The sequence below is a fragment of the Daucus carota genome, chromosome 6 (assembly GCF_001625215.2).
Source record: "Daucus carota subsp. sativus chromosome 6, DH1 v3.0, whole genome shotgun sequence".
NCBI lineage: Eukaryota > Viridiplantae > Streptophyta > Magnoliopsida > Apiales > Apiaceae > Daucus > Daucus carota.
Genome location: NC_030386.2, coordinates 40,129,482 through 40,154,748, shown reverse-complemented (window position 1 = coordinate 40,154,748; position 25,267 = coordinate 40,129,482). Strand labels below are relative to the sequence as shown.

Genomic DNA, 25,267 nt, shown 5'->3' with positions numbered 1-25,267 from the left:
ATTATACAAAATTTGATTCATTAAATTTAAATATTTCTTTACAGTTAAATTAGAACGATAATATATAAATAACAATAGTTCAGCATGAAATAGATATGAGCGGAAATTATACGGATCTAGTAAAAGAATAAAAAAAATCACTTGGATTCCATTGGAAAGATGCTCAGGGTGTAAAATAGCAGATAAAAGGATGAAATAATGAAAACGAAAGTGATGGTGCGATTCGTGTGGGAGTCACTCAGATTAGCCATCTTTGTCCTGGTTCTCTCATTTTTGTCTATACTATTCAATTTGCAACATATGGTATATTATTAGGTAGGAGGACATAGATCATATTGTTTCGGAATTCTGATTCTGTCACTGTGCACGTTACGTTGATGTTATGCATGTACAAAATCACAATTCATAAAAGAAATTGAGAATGTTGGACTAAAGTATAATGAACTTATGGTAGACAAGTACATTCTAAATACAAATAATTTCCACAAATACACTCCCCTTTTGCATGTACACGCATGAATGTTTAAGCAAATGAGTTGTGTGTCAAACAGAAACAGGGGAGTAGAGATAGTGGAAGTCTGAGGAGGTTTTATTCTGTGTCGGAAATGATCAGCAACTGATGGTGGCCAGGGACGTCATTCGATAAGCACATGTTCCATTCCCTTCATCCTACATATACATTTATATTCGTCGTAACACTCTCCATTCGTCGTCCCACTAGACTTATCTGCCTCCGCCTCTGTGATATAATTGCAGAAGAAAGCTGGAGAATATAATATTTGTGTAGATTTTAGAGAATCATTCGATTCTTGGTTCAGTCCTTTTTATTCTAGCAAGAGTCTATAAATTTCTAGTTTCGGTATTGAGAGCCTTGTACTACCTTTCATCATCTCTGTCTCCAGACACAGTTTGCAGGATTTTCGATAAGGTAACTTTAAATATGAAATTTTTTGTTGTTGTTTACTTGAACTCTTCCTGCATTTTGGTTCATGGTTAGGGGATGTTTGGATGATTGGTGGGAATGGGAATGGGGAATGGGAATGGGAGGTATGGGAATGGAGGGTATGGGAAATGGTAACCCAAGGGGTGTGGAGGTATTGATTTACCCTTCAAGAGGGAATGAGGTTCCCATTCCGAGCAAAGTTTTTACTAATCCAAACACAATGTATGAGTATTAGGTTCCGATTCCCGTTAACCGGGCTCATTAACCATCAACCAAACGCCCCCTAAGTTATAAACCTCTGATTTCTGTGTCATATACTATATGCAATTTTACGTGTTTATCGATATAGAGGGAGACAGGGGAGACCCGATGTCTGGGAGATTCCCGCCCTCACAGTCCCCCTCGAGAAAAATATATAAATGTTGTCTTATATGTTCAAATTGTGGCCTTAATTTAGAGGATCAAGAAGAAGAGGTCTGACACTGGTATTTATAAAACTTTCGGATGAGATAAATATTGTGGAATAATTTCCGAATAAAATTTATCAGGATCCAGATGCATAAATTACCATTAAACTTCCCACGCAGATAGCAGAAAAGAATAGTCAATTCACTTGGGCAGGGGGTGCTGTCACCATGAAGACTCTATTTTTATGAATGTGTGTGTATCAGAATTTGTACCTCAAGTCCAATTTAGCCAAAGGCCACGTGATGATTTTACATATTTGAGTTCATCCTTACAGATAGATCTATAGCTGTGAGAATTATCTTGTTTTGAAAATGCCTAGAGATACCTTAGCAATAGAAATATGAATCCAGCTCTCACGCGTAAGCTTGAAATAATCAGATTAAGTTAGTGATTACTATTCATACTAGTAGATGCGTGGAAAATTCGAAACATGACAACTGGACAAGACTTAAGTCTGTAATATATATATTGTGACAGCATTGCTGGGAGAGTCCGAGGGCAGAGAGCCCTTCGGCCTGGATCCAATACTGCTATGATGTAGAACAAATCGTCGAACCACCATATGTCCATGTACACTTCCTGTTTCACGAGTACTAATCAGTTAAGGAACTATAAGGCTTATGCAGCATACTTATCACATATTAGGGAAATATCAAAACTCTAATACTGCTTTGGCCTTTCGGGTCCAGAAAAGCTGCGAAGCATTTTCCTTAAAGTGGAAAAAGAGAAATTGCAAAGCCTAAGTCCCTTAGCAGCCTCAGTATTATATTCCTTATCTGCTGTGCCTAAAATAGTCACAAGATGAAGATGATAGACATAAAATCAAAAATGTTATCTACCTGTTTATGACATCATATTGGCTAAGATTGGCATGTGTTATCTATGTAGTATTACTCATTTAATATAGTTTGACATTGTCACAGCCTACATGTTCCATACAGCTCACCTGTGAGGCTGTGACCTGGCTATATATATTTGATTGCAAGAGACGTTTCTCCGCATCTCACTCCAAGACACAATAGTTTAAACAAGTTAATTGTCACAAGCTTACATTTAGTTCCACGATTTGAATATAACAGCGAGGAGTCTCTAATTTGTAGTTGAATTCTATATCTGTAGTTTCAGGCTGTTTAAACTGCTATTCTGAAGATGAATGCATTGGTGGCCACCAACAGAAATTTTAAGTTGGCAGCTCGGCTGTTGGGGCTGGACTCGAAGCTTGAAAAGAGTTTACTCATCCCATTTAGGGAAATCAAGGTTGGTTTTATGAAAAATAGTGGCGTATCTGGGATCTTCACAATTTATTTATTTTTGCTAAGAATTCACCCACAATTTTGTTGTTTATGTATTTCATTGAAATCTTGCTCACATGAACGAAATTGCAGGTGGAATGTACTATACCTAAAGACGATGGAACTCTAGCATCTTTTGTAGGATTCAGAATTCAACATGACAATGCCCGAGGTCCCATGAAGGGAGGAATCAGATACCATCCAGAGGTAATTTTCCAGGAAGGAGGTTTCGGTCCCCAATCTGCCTGTATTTACAAATTAGGCAACAGTAATGGCCACTGTGACATTGTAAAGAAGGGCAGATTGCAACGACCGTGAACCAAACTTTATTTCTCCATCCTTTCCTATATGTTTCTGATATTTTGTACAAGCTGTGCTCATGTGTAGACTGTAATTGTTTAGTAATGGAGTTCTCTCTTTCGGTATACTCTGCTTATTGATTAAAGTTCTTGCTTTCAACATTAAAGATAAAATTGTTTTGTAGTTGAAGGATTTGTGTAACTGCTTCTATGGTACCATCAATCATAAGTATAAAGTTAGGATCAGAAAGAAAATAGAATCTATTTGGGTTGTATAACCGAAAATAACTTGGTTGATGGACGTTTGTAGGTTGATCCTGATGAGGTGAATGCATTAGCACAACTGATGACTTGGAAAACAGCAGTAGCTAACATACCTTATGGCGGAGCTAAAGGAGGGATAGGATGTAATCCGGGGGAGTTGAGTATTTCTGAGCTAGAACGACTTACCAGAGTTTTTACACAGAAGATACACGACCTGATTGGTATCCATACAGATGTTCCTGCACCTGATATGGGAACTAATCCACAGGTCTGCAGAATTATTCTTAGCTAACAGTGTATATAAATATTCATATACTCATTTTGGTCGAGGTTTATTATTGTTGAAATTAATGTTTTTTCCCCCTCTGTGGCCAAACAGACAATGGCATGGATACTAGATGAATACTCGAAGTTTCATGGCTACTCACCAGCAGTAGTAACCGGAAAACCTGTAGTAAGTAGACAAGGATTCTAATTTGTCGTGATTCATAATATAGTAATTTTTATCTCTAATTGAAGTCATAATTTGTTGTGGCTTATAAATTAAACTTATCTACTAGCAACAAGTTTTTTGTGCTTTTTAATTGTTTATTGCAATATATAAAGATGCAGCTATTTGTTCAAATTAGGATCTTGGTGGATCACTAGGCAGAGATGCTGCTACTGGAAGGGGAGTACTATTTGCAACTGAAGCCTTGCTTAATGAGCATGGAAAGAGCATTTCCGGACAACGATTCGTTATACAGGCGAGTTACTAATTAAATGGTTAGCAGAGGAAGTCTAGGAAGGGAATAGGGTCACTGGATATCATGTTCATGTGCTCTTCTTCATTTTTTTTCAGGGATTCGGGAATGTAGGTTCCTGGGCTGCTCAGTTCATCCACGAAAAGGGTGGAAAAGTTGTTGCAGTAAGTGATATAACCGGAGCAATCAAGAACAGTAAAGGAATTGACATTCCAAACCTACTCAAGCACGTAAAAGAAAATCGTGGAGTGAAAGGTTTCCATGGTGGGGATTCAATCGATGCCAATTCAATATTGGTGGAAGACTGTGACGTTCTCATCCCTGCAGCACTTGGCGGTGTGATCAACAGGTTCGTATTAACATAGAACAAGAATGTCCTAGATAAAAGATTTTAGGAAATACAACTATAAAGTTCATTTCATTAAAGTCTGATGCTATGAGGTAAATCATATAGTACCAGTGATTTTTGTGCCTGACTATATATTTCGTTGAATTTGGCTATATGAAGGGAGAACGCAAATGACATTACAGCCAAATTTATTATTGAAGCAGCTAACCATCCAACTGATCCAGAGGCTGATGAGGTTAGTTCATTCTTAAAGTCCGAATATTTTAGGTAAATTATTAGTTTATCCAGCGGCATGAACACTGTCCTACTATACAGATTTTGAAAAAGAAAGGCGTCGTTATCCTTCCTGACATCCTTGCTAATGGAGGAGGAGTTACAGTTAGCTATTTCGAGTGGGTTCAGGTATCATATTTCTCTCCTCAAGAATGAAAATTTATTGCTAAAAAGACTAAGATTACACTGCCATTGTTCTTGTTAGAATGTTATTCTTGTTTTCTGATTTCGGCCTACTTTTTCTACCTTGTAGAACATACAAGGATTTATGTGGACTGAGGAGAAAGTGAACACAGAGCTAAAGACTTACATGACAAACGGATTCAAAGATGTCAAAGAGATGTGCAAAACACACAACTGTGATCTCCGTATGGGAGCTTTTACTCTAGGAGTTAATCGTGTAGCCCGGGCTACAGTTCTCAGGGGCTGGGAAGCTTGAGGGCCTCTGGTATAAATAAAGAGAAAACCTCATCTGTATTTCTATGGTTCTTCTCTAATTCATGCATGCATGCATTGTAGTCCAACAGAAGATTTGACAATGTTAAACATCGGTTTAACATTATTGTGAATCTCTGTGTTTTCATTCATTCTGTAATCCATGACGGCTTTCATTAGATAAGGGAAGTAACCATCATAATTGTTGTGAAACATTTCCACCATCTTACTTTCTTCCAGTACAACTGCAAATTGTGCTCAAGATGGCCTTGCAATATATTATGAAACGTTACCAGTCAATAGATTTTTCTTTGTTACAGTGGAAAAGACTTAATTGTTGATCCCATGGGAATTTCTCGAGTTAATTCATTGCTTGATATATCAATCATCTTGAGATATGCAGAGTTTCTACCATTCTCAAACTCCTGTCCTTTCCATCTTGCCAATACATTACAGAAAGTTATCGGAAATTTTATATCAATATTTTCAACGTCGTGATAATAATACAATAAATTATTAATATTATATTCGTCTATAAATTAGTGTGATTTATTATGACCTCGAAAATAATCAATATTTTCAATATCATACTTTAAAATAAAATATTATATTTGATTATAGATCATTAATTTATAATCGATTTATGTTACATATTTGTACAATATTATTAAAATCAAATAATAAAAATTTGATCGATCAATTTATATTTAAACGTGTTTATGATTTTTTTTAAAGCATATTAAAACATATAGGTTGAACTTATTTTTATTAAAATAATTAATAATTTTAAAATTTTATTTAATACGTCTAATAAATTTAAACTAATTTAAACACGTTATTTTAATATAAATATATAATTAAATTAAAATTTTAAGATGTATATTGTATATTAAAAAGTAAATATTACAATTTGAATAGTGTAAATAATAATTAAAATTATGTTAATATTTAAATACGAAATATTTTAAATGCATCACAGGGTGTTGGTTTCATTTAAAATCATGTTCGAGGCGGAGTCCATTTTCAAGTTATCAATTTTCGAAAAGCATTCCAATCATTCAATTCGCGGAAGACTTTGCAACACATGTAAGTCCCATGTAACAAATTCATGGGCAAAAGCAAGGGTTAAGGTATTACACTGCTTACATTTTACCCTCCTCAAACCTTGCTCTAAGCGGGAATACTGAGTACGTATGATATGGAAACCCTGCTCTAAGCGGGAATACTGAGTACGTATGGTATGGTATTTCATGGGCAGAAGTAAGGGCTAAGTCATTACACTGCGTACATTTTACCCTTCTCAAACCCTGCTCTAGACGGGAATACTGAGTACTTATGCTATGATATATTTTAAAACGGTATTAGCTTGGAGATGTGGTGTATAGTTTTAATAATATTAATTAATTTAAAATATTAGTAAAAATAATTTATCTGAGTTATCGGTTTAATTTTGTAAGAGTATAAAAAAATTCATTTATTTGTATAAACAGAAACGAAGAATTCGATTTTCAAACTCATGATTTATACTATCGAATTTCTTTTGAAGGTGTGAAAAAGGCAGGTAAAAGAGGCTCAAGCTCCCTTTCTAGGGCTTTTCATTTGGTTTCCCTCTCCGCTCTCCTACTCCCACACTTTACTTGAAATCACACACACTCTCTATTTCTAGGGTTTATCATTCTCTACTCTCCTCGATCTCATTTGTTAATCAAAGATGGGGCTATCATCGCAATCGTACGGCATACAAAGCATGCTTAAAGAGGGCCACAAGCATCTCTCCGGCCTCGACGAAGCCGTGCTCAAGAACATCGACGCTTGCAAACAGCTCTCAACCATCACCAGAACTTCTCTCGGCCCCAATGGTTGGTCCCCCCACTAATCTCTCCCAGATCTCGCTTTGTTGTTACTGTTTGTTTGTGTTTTTATGCGGGTTTTGTGTTTCTCTTTGAATTAGATGATTGATTGTGTGTTTCGAAGATGTGCTTGACGGGTGAAATTAGGGTTTAGTTGTGTGTGATGATGTGGGAATTAGCGGAATGTTTGCGTTTCTGGTTGTCGAGCACGTTTTGTAGTTTTTGTCGTTGGTTAATTATAAGTATGAATTGATGGGGTATTCATTAGATTCTATGTGTGTTTTGTGTTAGATTTGAATTATATGATTAATCATGTGTTTTGAAGGTGGGTTTGGTGTTGGGGTTGAAGGTGGGTTTGGTGTTGGGGTTGTGTATGAGTGATATGTGCTTGGGAAATGGAATTAGGCTTTAGTTATGTGTGATGATCTAGTTGAATTAGGTGAATATTTGGGTTTCGAGCAATCAAAGACATTTTTAAGTTCAATAATAGTTATGATTAAATGAGCTATTTGATAGATTGTTTGTGTGAACTTGATGCTGTGTAGAAGCTCGATTTGTGGTTTCTTTGGGAAAATAGTGGAATGTAACTTATCGGATACTGTTGAGGGTATATGACAGGCTGAAGCTGTGAACCATATATTTTTTTGGTATTAAAGTAATTTGACATTATCTTTTTTTTCAAAATTGTTGTGAGCACTCTTTAGTTGGTGTAGTGATATTTGGTTTGTAAAGTTAACATGGACACATGGTTACTTGTTGTTTTTAGGTATGAATAAGATGGTTATCAATCATCTCGACAAACTTTTTGTCACGAACGATGCTGCCACGATTGTTAATGAACTTGAAGTCCAGCATCCTGCAGCCAAGATCTTGGTTTTGGCAGGGAAAGCACAGCAAGAGGAAATCGGAGATGGCGCTAATTTGACTATCTCTTTTGCTGGAGAGCTCCTCCAGAATGCAGAGGAACTCATAAGGATGGGACTGCACCCAAGTGAGATCATCATTGGATACACAAAGGCGATTAATAAGGTTCGTAAATGCTATGTTTAGTGGTTGAAGAGGGATATCATTTCTTTTTTAATTCGCAAGAGAAACGACACAACTTTTGGTTGTAATTTGTAATTTTCTAATTTGCTTGCAGACAATTGAAATACTAAATGAGTTGATTGAGGATGGTTCTGATACCATGGATGTTAGGAATAAGGACCAAGTTACATTGAGGATGAAATCTGCAGTGGCTAGCAAACAATTCGGACAGGAGGATATATTGTGCTCTCTCATTGCTGATGTAATTCAAAGTTTACTCTCTAATACATGAAGTAAACGTCATTCATTATATTAAATTTTTTATTTAATTTTGTAATAATTTGACTGTGTAGGCTTGCATACAAGTTTGCCCAAAGAACCCTGCAAATTTTAATGTTGATAATGTCCGGGTTGCAAAACTTGTGGGTGGAGGTCTCCACAATTGTGCCATCGTCAGAGGCATGGTTTTAAGGAATGATGCGGTGGGAAGCATAAAGAGAATGGAGAAAGCAAAGGCAAGTACCATATAGTTGCATCTCTCTTTTGGTCTCCAATTCTCCATTTGTGATGTGTTGTCCTTCTTCATGTTAATTGATCCTCATTTTTACCACTTCTGGAAGTCAATTATACTTATTTCTAACTTCATATGATTCTTGTTATATTATTTTGATCACTACTATTGCTTGTGCTGTAAGTACAATTTAATAATAGCCCGAAATCCCCAGTTTTCTCTGTTGTAAATATGAGTATATTTTATCTGACTCTTGTGGGGATATTTTCCGATTTAGCATATAAGTCGCTAATGTGTACTATTTTCTTGTGAGTATTAGCTGATATATGCCACCCAACACCCATTTAGAATAAACTATTTGTTTGTTAAAAGCATTTTAACTCTTGCAGGTAGCTGTGTTTGTAAGCGGCGTTGATACTTCTGCTACTGAAACAAAAGGAACCGTCCTTATTCATAGTGCTGAACAGGTAGGTCAAGTGCTGACACCCCATTAAGGAAGCCAACTGGTTGATTTTTCTTGTGTATGTCTTAACTTTCTTGTTTCACTTTTGTAATTGTATATCTTGCAGCTTGAGAATTATGCCAAAACTGAAGAAGCAAAGGTTGAGGAGCTCATTAAATCTGTTGCAGAATCAGGTGCCAAGGTTATAGTCAGTGGTGCAGCTGTTGGGGAGATGGCACTACATTTCTGCGAGCGATACAAGTATATTCTCTCTTCATAAATTTGGTTTGCTATTTGCTTCTGGCCTTGGGCTTTATTAAATGACATCAAGTACTAGATCCAGGTGATCCTAGTATCTGTCAAACTGTCTATTGGAATAGTGAAAAAAGTGGATTTTAGGTATGGTTTTGTGGGACAAGTCCTTTTCTTTAATATATTGTTGGAAGAAAGTAGTGGATGTTTCAAAAGTGTGCTATTTTAACAGAAATAATACTTGGTCTGTCCCACCCATATTATTCTATTTTTCTTTTCAGGATGCACCATTTTTTGACATGTCCTAAAATGGTACTCCCTCCGTCCCAACCATTTCTTTATACTTCTCTTTTCGGGATGTCCCATCCAATTCTTTACATTTCAGAACTTACCAAATATAGCAAAATTTTATAATATAAAAATCAACTACCCCACCTACTTTTCTCCACTATACTTACTTTATACACTAAATATACATGGGTCCCACCACTATCATCCCTTTTTTACTTTTTCACTCTTACTTTACAAATTTTCTTAACCTCCACGCCCAACCCAAATGTAAACATTTGGGTGGGATGGAGGGAGTAATCTTTTCTGTATATATTATCCATCTGTCCTATTAGTTGCACTTGTTTACTTCGCTTTCCTTGTCCTATGATCGCACCCTATATGTAAGAATTGAGTGGGCTGGAGGTAGGCCTGACAATTTGGTACACGACATGAAAACACACCACGACACAAGTTAGTGTTTGGGTTTGAAAGTTCGATACACGAGTACGAAAATACACGAACACAATAATACACGAGTCGGGATGGTTTTTCAGTATAGGTACAAGGCACGACACGAAGTACATGAAATGAATATTTTTATAATATATATATATATATATATGTATGTATTTATGTATGTATGTATGCATGTATGTGTAATATACACATTCCAAGTATAATATATTAAAGTATGCATAAGAATATAGTATGTTATCATATTTTATAATAATATTGATTTTTATTTAGTAGATACGAAACATAACACGAAAAATTTGTTCTTTGTCTGTTATGGGTTTAAGTTTTTGGCACATTATCATCATTCAAGTCGATAACCCTCTGGAAGCATTTTTGAAAGTTGTGGCTTAGTGATTGCATAGTCCTTTGATCTTGAATGATTCGTAGTCAGTTCTTATTGTTTTTGCTTTTCACCTATCCTGAAGTCGATGGTATATTGGTGAGTTTATATGTTACTTACATGGGAAAATGATTATATTGCCAAAAAGTTTTTAAAAGCTGTGGAAGTATTTTCTTCCAATTTACACTGCTGTTATTATCTTCCTAGTTGTGCCTATTTGCGAGGGTGTCTGGTGTAGATTATAGATACAGATATTTCTATTTCTTTTACAACTCAATTTTGAGTTCTTTTAGTCACAGATGTTTACTTAAATGAATTACATGGTGTTTGTGATATACTTCTTCCAAACTTAGATGTCTGATTATGAGGTGAACACTAGTATATGGTACTGCTACTTTGATGCTGCTTAGAAATATTAACTTGTCTGATATCTGGCATTCTAAGTAGTTATGTCTATTAAAGTTATATATGTAGTATGATATTGAGAAGGCACTCTCTGAGTTTTGAAATTTACTCCTTACTCTTTTCAACCTATTTGTAGACTAATGGTGTTAAAAATCAACTCGAAGTTTGAACTAAGGCGCTTTTGTCGTACAACTGGCGCTGTTGCAATGGTAAGCCTACAGTATTATTTTGTATGTACTGCATTTTTGGCTGGCTTTCTAATGTCTTCATCTACCTCAACAGTTGAAGCTTGGGCAGCCTAACCCAGATGATCTTGGATATGCTGATTCCGTCTCGGTGGAAGAAATTGGTGGTGCCAGGGTATTGAAATACATCTTTCTTTTCTTTTTTCCTGTTTATGTATATTATTTTCTCTTATAATTCTCACCAGCCATTTTATTATAGGTTACTGTTGTGAGAAATGAAGAAGGGGGGAACTCTGTATCAACTGTGCTTCTAAGAGGTAGCACTGACAGTATATTGGATGACCTTGAAAGGGCAGTTGATGATGGTGTAAATACCTACAAGGTGAGTTTTTGGGCTATCTGGTAAAGGTTTTTTTTTTTCTAGAAATGCATGGGCCCTTAATATAAGTCATGTGATCATGACATTTTATATCAGGCAATGTGCAGAGACAGTCGGATAGTACCAGGAGCTGCTGCCACAGAAATTGAGTTGGCGAGGAGATTAAAAGAATTTTCATTTAAAGAGACTGGGTGAGTTTATCTTTTCGGTCTACTAATTGCCACTTTATGATATGTGAAACTTTAACCTCTTGCACTTCGGTAATTGTTTCCATCTGTGCTGTACCACTGCTTATATACTAGATGTGTAATTCTACTTCTCTTTGACCAAATAACTTTCTAGCTGCTAAAGTCTTTTAGAATAACTAAAGTGGTTAACTTGTTTTCCTGTGATTTTATTTGTGTATTAATATTAAATAATTTTTCGTGAGATGCAGTTTGATTATATATCTACCCGATCCGACTTGTAACTAACTTATATCTATTTTGCAGGTTGGACCAGTATGCTATTGCAAAGTTTGCGGAAAGCTTTGAGATGGTACCAAAAACCCTTGCAGAGAATGCCGGGCTTAATGCCATGGAGATCATATCTACTTTGTACGCCGAACATGCATCCGGAAACACCAAAGTGGGCATTGACTTGGAGGAGGGTGCCTGCAAGGATATCTCTACCATGAGTATTTGGGATCTACACGTCACCAAGTAAGATCCTTTTTTTTATTTTGGTTGAACTTTATTTCAAGATTTGATTGGACCTCGGTTAGCATCAGCTTTTAGTAAAAAGCAGTAATTTAGGAATTGGAATCCTTTTTCACTCTTGTTATCTTTGCAGGTTTTTTGCACTTAAATATGCTGCTGATGCTGTCTGCACTGTTCTACGGGTAGACCAGGTACATTATAACTTTACTTCCGGGTTTTCCATTTCCTCATACTCATTGTTCTTCCGAAAGTAACAACATTTTAATGTCTCGTATATTTCTGCAGATCATAATGGCAAAACCAGCAGGTGGTCCAAGGAGAGATGCACAGCCTGCTGGACCTATGGATGAGGACTAAGTCGTCAAAAGGCGTATGCATATGCTTAATTTCACGATGTATTTGTGGTTCTCCTTATTCAACTGGCTTCATGTTTGCTCGAGATTGGCTGAGAGTTTTAATTTGCTATTGAATAGATACAATGTTATTGTATATGCCAGTTCTTTTACTCCGTGGGAGTATTGCTGGTTTAATGTAGGTTGCTACATTTGTCAAATTTTGTCAGCTTATTTCTAATGTAGGAATCTTTTATTTAAATGGAACTGTTACCGTTGTTTAAATTTTGGATTTAGTCAGAAATTGAATATCCAGTGTCTCAAGGAAAAAAGATCTAGTGCAAGTTGAATATTAGTCAATGCTCGTGATTGAACATTGATTTAAAGCTTGGTTTATATTTTGTGATCATGCAAGTAAAAAATTTCTGTGTATGCTTGTGTGATTTCTCGTTCTCCATGAATAGCATATATAATAAATTCATTGAAAATAAAATTGAAATATACTAATACATGTTCTGGTGATCTTTTGAGTTTTACCATGTATTGCACATCTGCCCTTGTTCAGTAAGTTGAAGAACATGAGGGGTTGGCAATTTAATATTAAACTCGTAACGAGCCGATAATTTCATTTTCATATCCTTGTTCAAAGGATAATTGACATAGTCTATATTCTATGCTGATCAAACAAAATATCTGGGAAAGTCAGAAAACCTGACAGTTATTCGCAGTTAACAGAACAGGACACGGCGTGTATTCTCAGAACAAAATTTATTCTCAGCAGATCTTTAACGGAAACGTCTGTCGCAAGTTGGTATGCATTTACAAAAGATACAATGATTTTATGTATAGAGATTTGTGGATAGTCTCTGTCCATTGATTGTTTGTAACCATCATCTAACAGAGTTTCTGCTCATCGATTGTTTGTAACCATCTTCTAGCGGTTTTTCTGGTTAGAAGATAGAAACACTAGAACATTATTCCAGATTGTTTGTAAGCATCTTTTAACAACTTTTTTGGTTAGAAGACAGGAACACTGGAATGAGTAATTAAATCACTGTAATCCCACGTTCAGGTTTATGCAGTTGTTGAGAATGCAAAATTCCATAACATCAATACCTCAAGTTGGACAAGCCAATGTCATGTTGGCCAACGAAAGATACAAGACACAGTTGAACTACAGTTAAAATTTAAAAGGATTCTAAACGGGAATTACATTAAGTTGGGGGAAGATAATGAACTTCATCCTGGTCACCGCCAATCCAAAACAAAAAGGAAGCTGCAAATAGTACAGCCAAGACGACAAAAACCAAGCCGCGGATGGACAATGGATAGTGATCCGAGACACTGACTTTAAGTGACTCTGTCTGGCTTGCAGGAACTGACTGTTGAGACACTTGCACATTAGCTGCAGCTTCCGCTGAAGCAACTGATTTTGAGCTACCCTGAGACTCTCTGCTAGTGACAGACATATCGTCTTGGCTTTTCTCATGATTAACATTACGCAGGAAGCCATATTGATCAAACATTGATGCAGGATGACGTGAAAAGCTGGTCTGGTCACATCTTGAAGGGCTCGATTCAAATTGGCTTCTGCAAGGGCTTCTAAACTGCCTGCTTTGATTTTTGGAGACATCAGTGTTCTCGCTGCTTAGATCTTGAAGAGAGTCGAATAGCTTTCTTGGAGTTGTGAATATTTTGACATTGTCAACATTGATGTTAGATCGTGCCCTCTGAAAAACAAGTTACAGTGACCAGTGAATATTTGCATCTAGTAAAATGGGACTTCTTTACAATTTTTAGAACATTTAGAATATATGTGGGATCTTCACATCAAAACTAGGGCAAATATTAAAACATAAACTCGATATGTAAGTGTTAGAATAATATATGAAAAGTCTGATAGAGTATAATTTATTATCTAATTATCTAATTATTCTTTAAAATGCGTGCTTATTCAGTGTCTGATGACACAGATTTATTGTATGTAATCCGATACTAGATACCACATGAAAATTGAAGAAATGACTACTGAGATTGCATCCCATCCCTCATTAGTATCCACTACATGTAAACTGACAACAAATTGTACAGAAATGTACCTGAGGACTAGGAGTCGAGCTTCGTACACCTGCATTTCTTGGGCTTCCCTGAAAAAACCCTGCAAACTCACTTGCACGTTCGTCGTTCTGTGAACATTCATATTCTTCATAATTTTCTATCGCACTTTTAGAAGTTGCCTCTGTAAATAGCCCATCCTTGAATGATAAATCAAGCCCGCCATTCTCAAATCTTCTCCAAAGCTGCTGTTTCAGTCTCCTATCGTAGTCCAAATTACCACAGGCATAACTGTTGGAAAATGGTGATTCAATGAAAGAATCATATTCAGCAAATGAATCAACAGTTCGAGATTCAGGTGATGTCAATGTTGGTGACTGATCATCTGCATCAGACAAATTTCTCCTCCCGTTCTTATTACTCGCACAAAAATTTGATCCACTGACTGAACTTGTATCCCCCTCAAAGTTGAGCCCTTTATTACTAGCAATTTTCTTGGCTGTTTGTAATGCTTCAAAAGCAGCCCCTTTGACATAAGGCATTTTATCAGCTTCACATTTCTGCATTTCTTTCATTATAAGCCTTAGCTCTGAGAATAAACTCTTAGGATCCAGACACTTCATCAGAAAATTCACCATCTGAATGGCTGAAAGCCTCTTTTGAGCATTGTCTTCTGCAACACCGTCAGTCAGGATCCTTAATCCAGATTGTATCATCAATCTTGCATATGCTTCAACGGTAAGACTATTAGACTTAGCTAGTGCCATGACTAATCCCATGTGCGAGTTGGTGTGCATGGGCTTCTCCAAAGAGCCAACAGCTCTTTGACAAACCTCATTAACCATCTCGCTGGATGCAAATCGCCAATTATCAGTATCCACCAAAGCTTTTAAACAAAGTGCAGATCCAGAAGATAAGTTCTCTTGGCTGACCAGAAGGGAGTCTGAAAGAGGCTTACAAAGTGAGTGAATTATTTTCCTTTTCAAGTCTTCTGGAGTAGTTGGGTCAATCCCATATCTTGCAATTGCAGGAACAACCTTTGAGCAGGCCTGATGAAGAGCAAATGATCCTACGTTTGAAGTTAAAGTGTTTATAATGGTTGTCATGATGTTATCAATATGAGGAACAATTCTTGGCCCATGAACACGAGCAAGAACTTCATATAGAGAAATTGAATATTCGCCAGCTGATGAGCTATTTTCTTTTCTGTCAGAAACCTGAGCAACAAATTGTGGAATTGCCTTTGAATCCAAGTCTTTCACATAAGACCTTAATGCTCTCATAGCTGATTTTCTACTATCAGCATCCTTTCCAAGTTTTTCCAATTCCCGTCGTAGCGCAGGCCCTAGATTTCTCCCCATTTCTTATAAAACTGATATCAAAGAGAACCAACATCAAAATCATACATAAATGCATCTAATTGAGAGGTAATTACTCTAGAATTACATATTTCGCCAAATTTATAAAAACAACATTTTGTGATGCTTATCTGCAATTACATTGCGGTGGAATGCTCACACTCAGATTCCATCACAGAATACACATGCTTACTAATACCAAATTAGTTCGCATATTGTTCAAATATTTTACAGATCAACTTTGCAAACAAGAAGAGGATGCCTTTAAAAGTAACACATTTATAAACACTGAACATTTTAATTTTCTACAATCTGTTTTTTTTTATTTAGTCACGATGAAAACCTCATGAGCAACTACAATCTGTTTGTCTATATGTACTAATCTCAATGTCCATAAATTAAATTCAAGTACAAGAAGTTCATATCAAAAACCAATGCTGAGTAAATTATTCAGATGTAAAAGCACGTCACAAGATTTTCATTATACACATCTGTTAACAAATAAATCCAATTTTTTGCTTCAACAAAAGTTTCACATATCGTTTAGTTACACCGAGATGGAAGGCAAGCAAGCAACAAATCGGGGCGATAAACATCATTCCAGATAGATTCATCTTCGAAAAAAAATTCAAATTAGAAATTATAAGCCACAGGGAAAGTTAGACTGATTGGTTACACTACATTACTGCATCAAACCAATCAAATCCATATTCTTGATTAACGAAAATCAGGCAAAACCATCAAGATGGGTCAGTCTAAAACAAGATTAAAAGTAAAGGGCTATCAAGATTTTTGCATTTAAAGTAGAAATTAATCAAACTTCAAGAAATCGAGAAAAAAAATTCTTACCTTTATTAGTAAAGTTCTGAGTTTCTGCTTCCTCAAGACCCCTTGTTCACTTCTTCAGCAAATCTTTAGCAGAATTCTTGTTATACATATATACATATACAGCTGAAATCTTGAAAATCTTGATTTTTTTTTTTGAAAAATGGACAGTTTCAAGAAGTTGAACTTGAAACTGAATATTAAATGTAAAAGATACTCCTATGAAATAATGGGGAAATATTACGTGGGGATTCGGGATTCAAATATTCTGAAAATATGCAAGAACTGCAGTAAAAGAGAGGAGTGAGCTGTAAATGATTCCTTTGAGCTGCTTGATTTGGAAGGTCATATGAGCCAGTACATGATTTATCTTTCAAATCTTTTGTAATAAATGCCGCCCCTATCCCCTGTTACTGTGCACAACTTTTCTTGGACACTTTTGCCCTCAGTTACAATAAGTTTGATGCTTGGAAAATGTTTGGTGCACATAATTGTGTACAAAAACATGTACATAATGACATGTGGTGGGTTTTAATTGGATGGCCCCCCTGCATTTACACCAACCACCCCAATTAAAATCCACCACATCACTTGCCACATCATTATGTACAAATTTTCTGTACACAATTATGTACACTTAGCACTACTCTGCTTTCCAGGTTAATCGATTCATTTATTTCCCGATTTCTGACCACTCATACTATCAATCAATCGATCGAGTTAATTGATTTTTACGGTATTATGTTTTTGTGATACAAATTTCTTATTTTTGGTGTTATCTTCTTTTTTGTAAAAAGATGTTGATTACGTTCGCGAGGTATCATTCATGCCATCATCAGTTGGTCGTGAGTTCAGAATTCTTATCCTTCCACGTAACTTGTTTTTCTTATTGATTTTCTTTTGATATTATCTTCTTCTTTGTGTGCAGAAGATGTCGAGTAGGTTCGTTGATTCGATATCCATATCATATCATATTAATTGATCGTGATAGGGAGTTCAGAATTCTTATCCTAACACGTGACTCGTATGTTTTTTTCATTAATTTTTTCTTGATATTATCTTCTTTATGTTATGACAAAAATGTTGGAGTCGATTCGTGACTAGGTGTATACGTCATGATCAATTAAAAATGAGTTCATAATTCTTATCCTGACACATGACTCGTACGTTTATTTTCTCAATTTCTTTATTTGTGTTATAATCCATTGATCACGAGTTCGAATCCTTATACTATCAAATGACCTGCACATTTTGCTCATCATGTTAAGTACTCCCTCCGTCCCTCCCATTTCTTATCGAATGGGTTGGGCACGGAGGTTAAGAAATATGAATAAAGTAGTGGAAAATGGAAAGAAAAGTGGGTGAAGTGGTGGGACCCATTGATTTTTAATGTATAAAAAGAAGATAGTGGAGTAAAAGTAGTGTGAAAAGGAAAGAAAAAGGGAGAAATGGTGGGACCCATTAACTATTTTTGGTAAGTTTTGAAATGTAAAGAATTGGATGGGACATCCCAAAAAGGAAAGTGTAAAGAAATGGAAGGGACGGAGAGAGTATCTTTTTGAATAAATATAATTTAAGATACGGATTTAATTCAAAATTGTCACAAAACTAAACTTTAAAACTGAAACTCCTATTACAGAGGACTGCTGATATAGAACTATGCCACGACAAACAGTAATACACAGCTTGCTAATCTAACCAACAACAGAGCTGGTTGGCTCAAATTAAGACCACATCCAATGGTCACGGAGAGCCAAGACTTTTATTACATGCAAGTAACACCATTTCAACATTTCATGCAAACTCTGATATTTTGTTCAACTCATCCTTCACTTCTCAAACTAATAGCTTCACCTTGAGTCCTCATAACATGTCGAAATTCGATCCCTATGAACACCTCAATGTCAGCCTTAATGAAGACGGGACCCTCACGCGCCATCTTAATCTCCCTAAGCTTCCAGCCACAGGGGAGGACCAGCTTCTACCTGGCCAAACTGTAGTCTCTAAAGATGTCACTCTCAATGAGAAGAACAAGACATGGATACGTATTTTTCGACCAACCAAACTTCCCTCTAATGACAAATCAGTTGCTAAACTTCCTATCATAGTTTTTCTACATGCTGGAGGATGGATTGATTTGAGTGTCTCGAATGTATTTTGTCATGAGACGTGTAACAAAATGTCGCATGAAATTCCATCTATTGTAATTGGCCTTGAATTTAGGCTTGCACCAGAGCACCGCCTTCCTTCACAGTATGATGATGCAGTGGAAACGATTAATTGGATAAAAAATCAAGCATCAGACCCGAAAGGGGACCAATGGCTAAGAGACTACGCGGATTACTCCAGATGTTACCTATACGGAGCAAGCTGTGGTGCAAATATTGCATATAATGCAATGTTACGTCTTCTTGAGACGAAAATTGAGCCACTAAAAATAGTAGGGATGATCATGAACCAGCCTTTTATCGGTGGCAAGAACAGAACAAAATCAGAATTAGAACTTGCAACTGATCAGTATTTTCCATTGCCAGTAATTGATTTGTTATGGGAACTTGCACTACCACAGGGGATGGACCGAGACCATAGATTTTGTAACCCTTTAACAGAGCACAACAAGGAAAAATTAAAATTCATTGGGAGGTGTTTGGTTATTGGATTTGGGGGTGATCCTTTGATTGATCGACAACAAGAATTTGTGAAAATGTTGGTGATGAGTGGGGTGATGGTGGAAGCCAAGTTTGATGATGTTGGATTCCATAATATTGATATGATTGATCCGAGAAGGGCTGCTGCTATTTTAAGTTTCATCAAAGAGTTCGTCTGATCTTTATGTTGAGTTCTATATTGATATGATTGATCCAAAAAAGGCTGCTGCTATTTCACGTTTGATCAAAGAAATCGTCGAATAAGTGCTTCGAACTTATAAATCTAGAAGCCGGGCTTAAAAGCCGCAGCCATACTCCACCATTATGATGAGCTCCTCGCCTCGACGTATTCTAGAAGTCCAAGTCCAAATGTGAATGTGGAGTGTTGATCAGGAAGAGGGATCATGTACACAGAAGAAAAATAACTTAATTAGTTGTGTAATCATGTAAAGAGCCTGGAACCTTGTATTATCATCTTAATGATTTGTTAACGTTCAAAATCAACATCTGTATTTGTACTGGCAAAAGATCACAACATCTGTAAGTTCATCATAATACTCAAGCTTTCGACTACGGTGTAAATTTCTTATCCTAAGTACACACACATTAAAATTTTCTATATTCTTGCAATATGTTGTCTGTTTGGCTACACTTATTTTTCAGAAATAAGAGCTTATTTATGGAGAAAAATATATAAAATTCTATTTTTTTTTTATGAAATAAGCCCTTATTTGTTTTATCACATAATGAATATGAAACATCTCCTTAATATTTATATCCAAAAATTTATAAAAAATATGTAATTTCTTTTAAGAAAATAAATCCTTAATAAGGACCTAATTTATTTTACCAAACACACATAGTAATTTGACACATCTCAGAATCTTGAACTTAACTGATATATGATATTTGGTTATTGGATCTTAAATTTATAATCTGTTAAATTATGTATTTTCAAGCATGATCTATTAAAACCATTACCAATTTGCAGACCTATAAGCCTAACTATATAACAAAAAAGGGTAACTTTTGAACTCCAGGGACCAAATTAAAAGCGAAACAAAATATCGGTGATATAGTTGCACCGAACCAATAAGAATATTAGGCATATTACCTAGCAAAAAGAGATATTTAAATCGGGAGCCGAAAACATGTGGTAACAGAATTTTCATATTTTTCAGCGTCACAAATTCAATTTCTCTTCAAAAAATACACACAATTACACAAACACAAACGTGATCAAAACATTTCCGTGTTCATCTTCTCAATCGAAGTTCATAACGTGCAAATCGCAATCATCTGATCGAAACTCGAATCAAAATCTAATCAATTGCATTACAAGAGTTTATATTTCTACAGTGATCGCAATGGCACAGTTGATCAAAGCACACACTCAAGTGAAGCCGTTGTTCAACGGCGACGGCATGTTGATCGGATTCGAACCGCGCGATCAGTCGATCACGCGGTTACGATCTCATAAGCGTAAAGTCAAGTTCAATGGAAGCAGTAGCACGAAATTGTTTGCTTCGTCTTCGTCATCAGTGTCATCATCTTCTGAGAGTTATAAGTTTAAACAGCCTGTTGATAGCGGTGATGGAAGTAGCTATAATGTCGGTTATGATTTGTTTTTCGATGATCCGGAGTACGTTAGGGATGATTTGTCGTGTTTTCGAGGTTTAGTACTTGATATCTCTTACAGGTATATATATTGAGTGATTTTGAGTTTTCGTTACTGTCTAATTGTTTAATGTATAGTTATAATTAGCCTCGTGATCACGTGAGAACAGTTGTTTTGCAATTTTTATATATTGTGTTGAATTTTTTTTCTCATGTTGTATTATATGGTGCTTATTGTGTTTTGAGTTGTGTTGTTTCAGGCCGATTAATGTTGTTTGCTGGAAACGTGCTATCTGTTTGGAGTTTATGGAGAAGGTTGAATTTAATTTCTGTTAATAAAGATTAGTATGTTGTGTTAGTAGTGTTTTTTGTTACTTAAGATTACTTTATTTTGCCAAGTTTAAGTAACTGTGAGTTGTGACAAGTGCCTTAGCTATCATCGGAAAATGCTATTTATGACTGTAACTTGTATTTTGATAAGTATTCCAAGCATAAATAATCTTCTACTTACACCCAGTATAAGGAAAATATAGTCTGCAAGCTTTTAACACTGAGACTTGTCATAATGTTGAATGATTGACGGAAATAATCGTCTTTGATTATGATCTTTGTGATATTTATGCTTTTAATCAATAGCGCTTGCATATCCTGCTCTGATTTTTAGAATTGAAGTTAGTACAGGTTTTGTTTTTTACAGGCTGATGTTCTGGAATATTATGATCGGACTGTCAATTCTCCTAGTGGATCCTTTTATATACCTGCTGTTTTAAGGGTATGCAACTAAAAAGTGTTTTTTGTTGTATTACATTCTCTTCTTGTGGATGAGTTACGGCTGTGTGGATAAGGAGTCAGTTGACTATGAATTGCTTTCTATCCAATTTGATATCTATTTATATAAAATATATTTCCAATCCATAAGTGCTGCATTAGTGATAAGTAGATTTTTTTTACTAATTGAAGATTAACATATAAATGGCATTGGCTGGTCTTTCTTCCAGGTACCACATTTGCTGCAAGTTGTCAAGAGAAGGAGAATAAAGAGTACCCTTAGTCGTAAAAATGTACTTGCTAGGGATAATTTTACTTGCCAGTAAGTACTCTTCCAATATCTATCCATTTAACCAATCTGAAATTGGTAGTCACGCCTCACCATATGCCACATCTTATATTTTGGTAGAGTGGCAATATGTAATCTCTACTCTGTGCATAAAACTTGCAAAAAGTATGTGCTGCTTAAGCATCACATACTCGTTGCTTGAGCCAGTGTATATTTTGGTGACTAATATGAAGTCAATACCAAAGACAATCATAGGTAGAATACAGAGATAATAAATAGAGATATTGATAGAGATTGGGAAATGTACAGAGAGATCATGAGGGAGAGCATAGAAGAAATTTCTGGACGTCGATATTATGATGAACCAGCTATTATGAAATAATTACAGGCTGCACGTGTTCCTATCAAATAGATCAATTCTGTAGTATCATAGCTTTGTGTGAAAAGTAGTGTACTTAGTAATAATGTTATTACTCTTGGCAACAGGTACTGTTCTTCGACTGAAAACCTGACAATTGACCATGTAATTCCAATTGCGCTAGGTGGGGAATGGACATGGGAAAACCTGGTATGATAATATAAAAGTTCCATAAAGGATTAAGTCTGACATGCCATTTATGCCAGAAGAATTTAATATTTTAATCTTTGATCAACCACTTATTATATAAAGAAACTGCCTCATAATTTCTGTTAATCGACAGAAAATTTCTTAAATTACCCTAAAAAAGGCAGTTCTGCAATATTTTTGCACGGTATTCTATTGATAGATTCCAGTAAAATTTGTCATTGACGTGGTTTACAATACTTCAATTTTATAATCATGGTGTAATGTTTTATGTTTTGTGTATAACAGGTGACTGCATGTGCCCGTTGCAACTCCAGGAAAGGCCAAAAGACTCTGGAGGAAGCGAACATGAAGCTAAACAAGACGCCTAAGGTAGCTTCTAAATATATATATGAATGTTTACTTGACAGTTGAATGATCAAAAACTTCATTTATCTGTTTGCTTTAACCTTTTGGTAGATTAATATTTCATTTAGAGAGTGTGGTGCTACGAGTTAGTTATGAGTGTCCCAACAGTGAGGTAGTAATATGAAGTTTATATATGAACCGAGTCAATAGCTGAACCCTTCCGGTAAATGTAATCAGGGTTAAGACTGAGTTTTTTAAGTTGGTGAACATTAAGTTTTTTCCTTTATCTCTTTCAACTTGCAGAGATACAGAAATTGGGGATGTGACTTTTTTGGACAAACAATTTAGTTATTACTTAATTATTAAATTTCATGCATCATGGTAAAATTGTGATCCTGGTATAAATTAAAGGGTGATGCAGGGTTCTTGAATTAGATAGCATACCTGACTACTGGGTGTATCATCAAGTTACATTATGATTTCAAAGCAAAAAATCTTCTTGTTGCTTTCTATCTTCAATTAACAAAGTATGGTAGATGACAAATGTTTAAAAGAATAGAGAGAAATTATTAAATCCAACAGGTGCATGAGATTTATTACATGGAAGAAATTCATATAATAAATTTATGACATGTTCGACCTGAGATGAATGCAGGATATAGATATGACTGAAATAAAATTCATAATAAACCTTAAACAATGTAAACCAAGAGTAATTGTGTGCTTGGAAGTTGGATCTTATAATAGTAGTTAAACCCATCTAACTGGTATTGCCCAGATATTCATATATTTTCAGTTTTAGCAAAACTAAGAAGCTAAGGTGTGGCATAGACTTCATATACTACAGATAAAAATGCCACTGTCCTTCATGGATGCGAGTTGTAATATACAATGGCATTTAGGCTTCCAGTTTCAACACCAGAATGAGTTGTAATTAATAAATTAAAGATTTCAACCCTCAGGCTTATAGAGTTCACTAATTTAATGATTTTATTATCAGTATAATAGTCCCGACTTCTTTTGGTGTTACAGGCCCCTAAAGACTATAACATAGTTGCCATACCCTTGACAAACGCCGCAGTACAGATGCTGAAAATGAGAAAGGGAACACCAGAAGAGTGGCAGGAATACCTAGCATAACCATCATCATGTCAGTTCATCAACACAGGACTGGCTTGTACATATCAGTGTTACATATATAGTTACTAGTTTCAGTCTGTCCAGTCTCGCTAAGCAGTATCTTACTATCTTCTGTACTCTGCTGCCTTCGTAAGCGTCTCACTCACTTATTCCACATCTTGTTCCATTTATGAATAGAATTTCATGTATATTATGTCTTAATGATTTTCTTTCTCGTTTCTAATTGTAAAACATGTATATACAAATAATATACAGTTTACGTGTTTATATATTTATCAAGGTGTCTTTGCTTGTACTATTATTTGTGGATTTTATCGTATCTCTTATATAATCTTTTTTGGAATGATTTATTAGTCTCATTTAGTAGGATTAAATCAAGTTATATCAATGAGTCCTTCACTTCTCCCACTTTTTGTGATATTAGATGCTAGGCTTTACTGCCTATTCACAGTTAGACCCTCCTCTTCCTTGGAACTTCTTTCATAACTCCTTAGGATGCACGAAACTTATGGAATGTTTTCCATGGAGTGAATTGGATGTTCATGAATCCATCTTTTTACATGTTCCTGAGCCATCTCAGTGGATATCTTTAGCCTTATTTCCGCTTGCTTCCATTTAGTTAAATTATCTGTCCTCAGTCTTGACGAAGCAATCCCTATATATAGTTGATATAAAGAATCTTTGATCGTGTGTTTATAATGAACCATTTCCTTTTGTTTCATTTTACATTGAACATGTAACAAATAAATTATCTTGTCTGACATAGAGTTTACACTTCTGAGTTCTGATTCTCCCGTTGTATCTTTTTTTTTTTCATTTCCATTTCATTGAATTAGTTCACTATAGTCACTTTTTATCTTAGAAGCAGAATCAAACTTAGACACTTGTGTAGGGTAATCCCTTGAGAACATGTTGTATCAGCTAACAAAAGAGCTGGAGACTCCATAATTATAACTGCTCTATGATTTGCATTATAATTTCAGAAGCTGCCTCGGTGACATGAATGGAAATGATTTATGTCTTGTATACTTTTGCATATAAAGAATACCGAAGTATGGCCAGAACAGCTCAATACAGTTATCTTGGATTATCCTATTGAACTTTTGTGTTGATTAAAATTTTCAATCTAATGGAATATTTTGTATCGACATTATTTTTGATACAATTGCTTATATATATTGTTGATATATATGTATAGCAAAGACCAAAATCAATTAAACATATGTGCGGTACTTCTGTCCAGTGTCAAACAAGAAATTGAATTTGTGAGGTTAGAAGCTCATCTTCTAGGTATTAGAATCTGATATCATATTCACTGTGTTTGCAAGGGCTTAACTTGGCTTTACTGATTTCGTTTCAAAGTTTGAATGTATATAATCTTG

At 35.5% G+C, this 25,267-nt stretch overlaps 5 protein-coding genes across 7 annotated transcripts; 4 read left to right on the top strand and 1 right to left on the bottom strand.

Moving 5' to 3' along the window:
* The first annotated feature begins 675 nt into the window (after positions 1 to 675).
* On the top strand, positions 676 to 5,385 carry LOC108192862 (glutamate dehydrogenase B). 2 transcript variants are annotated; one of them, XM_017359366.2, is made up of 10 exons: positions 676 to 928; positions 2,531 to 2,668; positions 2,797 to 2,910; positions 3,313 to 3,534; positions 3,646 to 3,720; positions 3,896 to 4,012; positions 4,108 to 4,358; positions 4,518 to 4,593; positions 4,674 to 4,760; positions 4,885 to 5,385. In XM_017359366.2, exons 2-10 carry the CDS (start codon positions 2,561 to 2,563, stop codon positions 5,068 to 5,070), a joined length of 1,236 nt encoding a protein of 411 aa, XP_017214855.1. In that variant the 5' UTR covers positions 676 to 928; positions 2,531 to 2,560; the 3' UTR covers positions 5,071 to 5,385. The 2 variants fall into 2 exon arrangements, with proteins under 2 accessions (XP_017214855.1, XP_063936078.1); XM_064080008.1 differs by lacking the exon at positions 676 to 928 and adding an exon at positions 2,349 to 2,442.
* Positions 5,386 to 6,582: 1,197 nt separating this feature from the next.
* On the top strand, positions 6,583 to 12,557 carry LOC108227924 (T-complex protein 1 subunit theta). 2 transcript variants are annotated; one of them, XM_064079665.1, is made up of 13 exons: positions 6,583 to 6,925; positions 7,683 to 7,945; positions 8,058 to 8,204; positions 8,296 to 8,461; positions 8,847 to 8,920; positions 9,023 to 9,156; positions 10,815 to 10,887; positions 10,961 to 11,038; positions 11,123 to 11,245; positions 11,339 to 11,433; positions 11,734 to 11,943; positions 12,074 to 12,131; positions 12,226 to 12,557. In XM_064079665.1, exons 1-13 carry the CDS (start codon positions 6,778 to 6,780, stop codon positions 12,295 to 12,297), a joined length of 1,641 nt encoding a protein of 546 aa, XP_063935735.1. In that variant the 5' UTR covers positions 6,583 to 6,777; the 3' UTR covers positions 12,298 to 12,557. The 2 variants fall into 2 exon arrangements, with proteins under 2 accessions (XP_063935735.1, XP_017258811.1); XM_017403322.2 differs by having other exon boundaries at positions 6,628 to 6,925; positions 8,296 to 8,457; positions 8,843 to 8,920.
* Positions 12,558 to 13,299: 742 nt separating this feature from the next.
* On the bottom strand, positions 13,300 to 16,864 carry LOC108225609 (protein SINE1). Its single transcript, XM_017400535.2, has 3 exons — positions 16,535 to 16,864; positions 14,372 to 15,699; positions 13,300 to 14,002 (listed from the first exon to the last, which is right to left on the bottom strand). Exons 2-3 carry the CDS (start codon positions 15,686 to 15,688, stop codon positions 13,487 to 13,489), a joined length of 1,833 nt encoding a protein of 610 aa, XP_017256024.1. The 5' UTR covers positions 15,689 to 15,699; positions 16,535 to 16,864; the 3' UTR covers positions 13,300 to 13,486.
* A 1,516-nt stretch (positions 16,865 to 18,380) lies between these two features.
* Positions 18,381 to 19,337, top strand: LOC108227136 (probable carboxylesterase 9). The gene has a single exon (XM_017402138.2). The coding sequence runs from the start codon at positions 18,381 to 18,383 to the stop codon at positions 19,335 to 19,337; it is 957 nt and encodes a 318-aa protein (XP_017257627.1).
* A 960-nt stretch (positions 19,338 to 20,297) lies between these two features.
* Positions 20,298 to 24,180, top strand: LOC108227843 (uncharacterized). Its single transcript, XM_017403206.2, has 7 exons — positions 20,298 to 20,857; positions 21,036 to 21,090; positions 21,473 to 21,547; positions 21,774 to 21,865; positions 22,319 to 22,400; positions 22,686 to 22,769; positions 23,778 to 24,180. The coding sequence occupies exons 1-7, from the start codon at positions 20,526 to 20,528 to the stop codon at positions 23,883 to 23,885; spliced, it is 828 nt and encodes a 275-aa protein (XP_017258695.1). The 5' UTR covers positions 20,298 to 20,525; the 3' UTR covers positions 23,886 to 24,180.
* Positions 24,181 to 25,267: the final 1,087 nt, after the last annotated feature.

Bases quoted from the DNA above. Each gene is read 5' to 3' on its own strand.
- LOC108192862 (XM_017359366.2), top strand. From the start codon at position 2,561: ATGAATGCATTGGTGGCCACCAACAGAAATTTTAAGTTGGCAGCTCGG. The intron at 2,911-3,312 runs GTAATTTTCCAG...GGACGTTTGTAG, and splicing joins GAATCAGATACCATCCAGAG to GTTGATCCTGATGAGGTGAA. The intron at 3,721-3,895 runs GTAAGTAGACAA...TGTTCAAATTAG, and splicing joins TAGTAACCGGAAAACCTGTA to GATCTTGGTGGATCACTAGG.
- LOC108227924 (XM_064079665.1), top strand. From the start codon at position 6,778: ATGGGGCTATCATCGCAATCGTACGGCATACAAAGCATGCTTAAAGAG. The intron at 6,926-7,682 runs GTTGGTCCCCCC...TGTTGTTTTTAG, and splicing joins AACTTCTCTCGGCCCCAATG to GTATGAATAAGATGGTTATC. The intron at 8,462-8,846 runs GTACCATATAGT...TCTTGCAGGTAG, and splicing joins AATGGAGAAAGCAAAGGCAA to CTGTGTTTGTAAGCGGCGTT.
- LOC108225609 (XM_017400535.2), bottom strand. From the start codon at position 15,688: ATGGGGAGAAATCTAGGGCCTGCGCTACGACGGGAATTGGAAAAACTT. The intron at 14,003-14,371 runs GTACATTTCTGT...CTTGTTTTTCAG, and splicing joins GCTCGACTCCTAGTCCTCAG to AGGGCACGATCTAACATCAA.
- LOC108227136 (XM_017402138.2), top strand. From the start codon at position 18,381: ATGTCGAAATTCGATCCCTATGAACACCTCAATGTCAGCCTTAATGAA.
- LOC108227843 (XM_017403206.2), top strand. From the start codon at position 20,526: ATGGCACAGTTGATCAAAGCACACACTCAAGTGAAGCCGTTGTTCAAC. The intron at 21,866-22,318 runs GTAAGTACTCTT...TCTTGGCAACAG, and splicing joins AGGGATAATTTTACTTGCCA to GTACTGTTCTTCGACTGAAA. The intron at 22,770-23,777 runs GTAGCTTCTAAA...TTGGTGTTACAG, and splicing joins AGCTAAACAAGACGCCTAAG to GCCCCTAAAGACTATAACAT.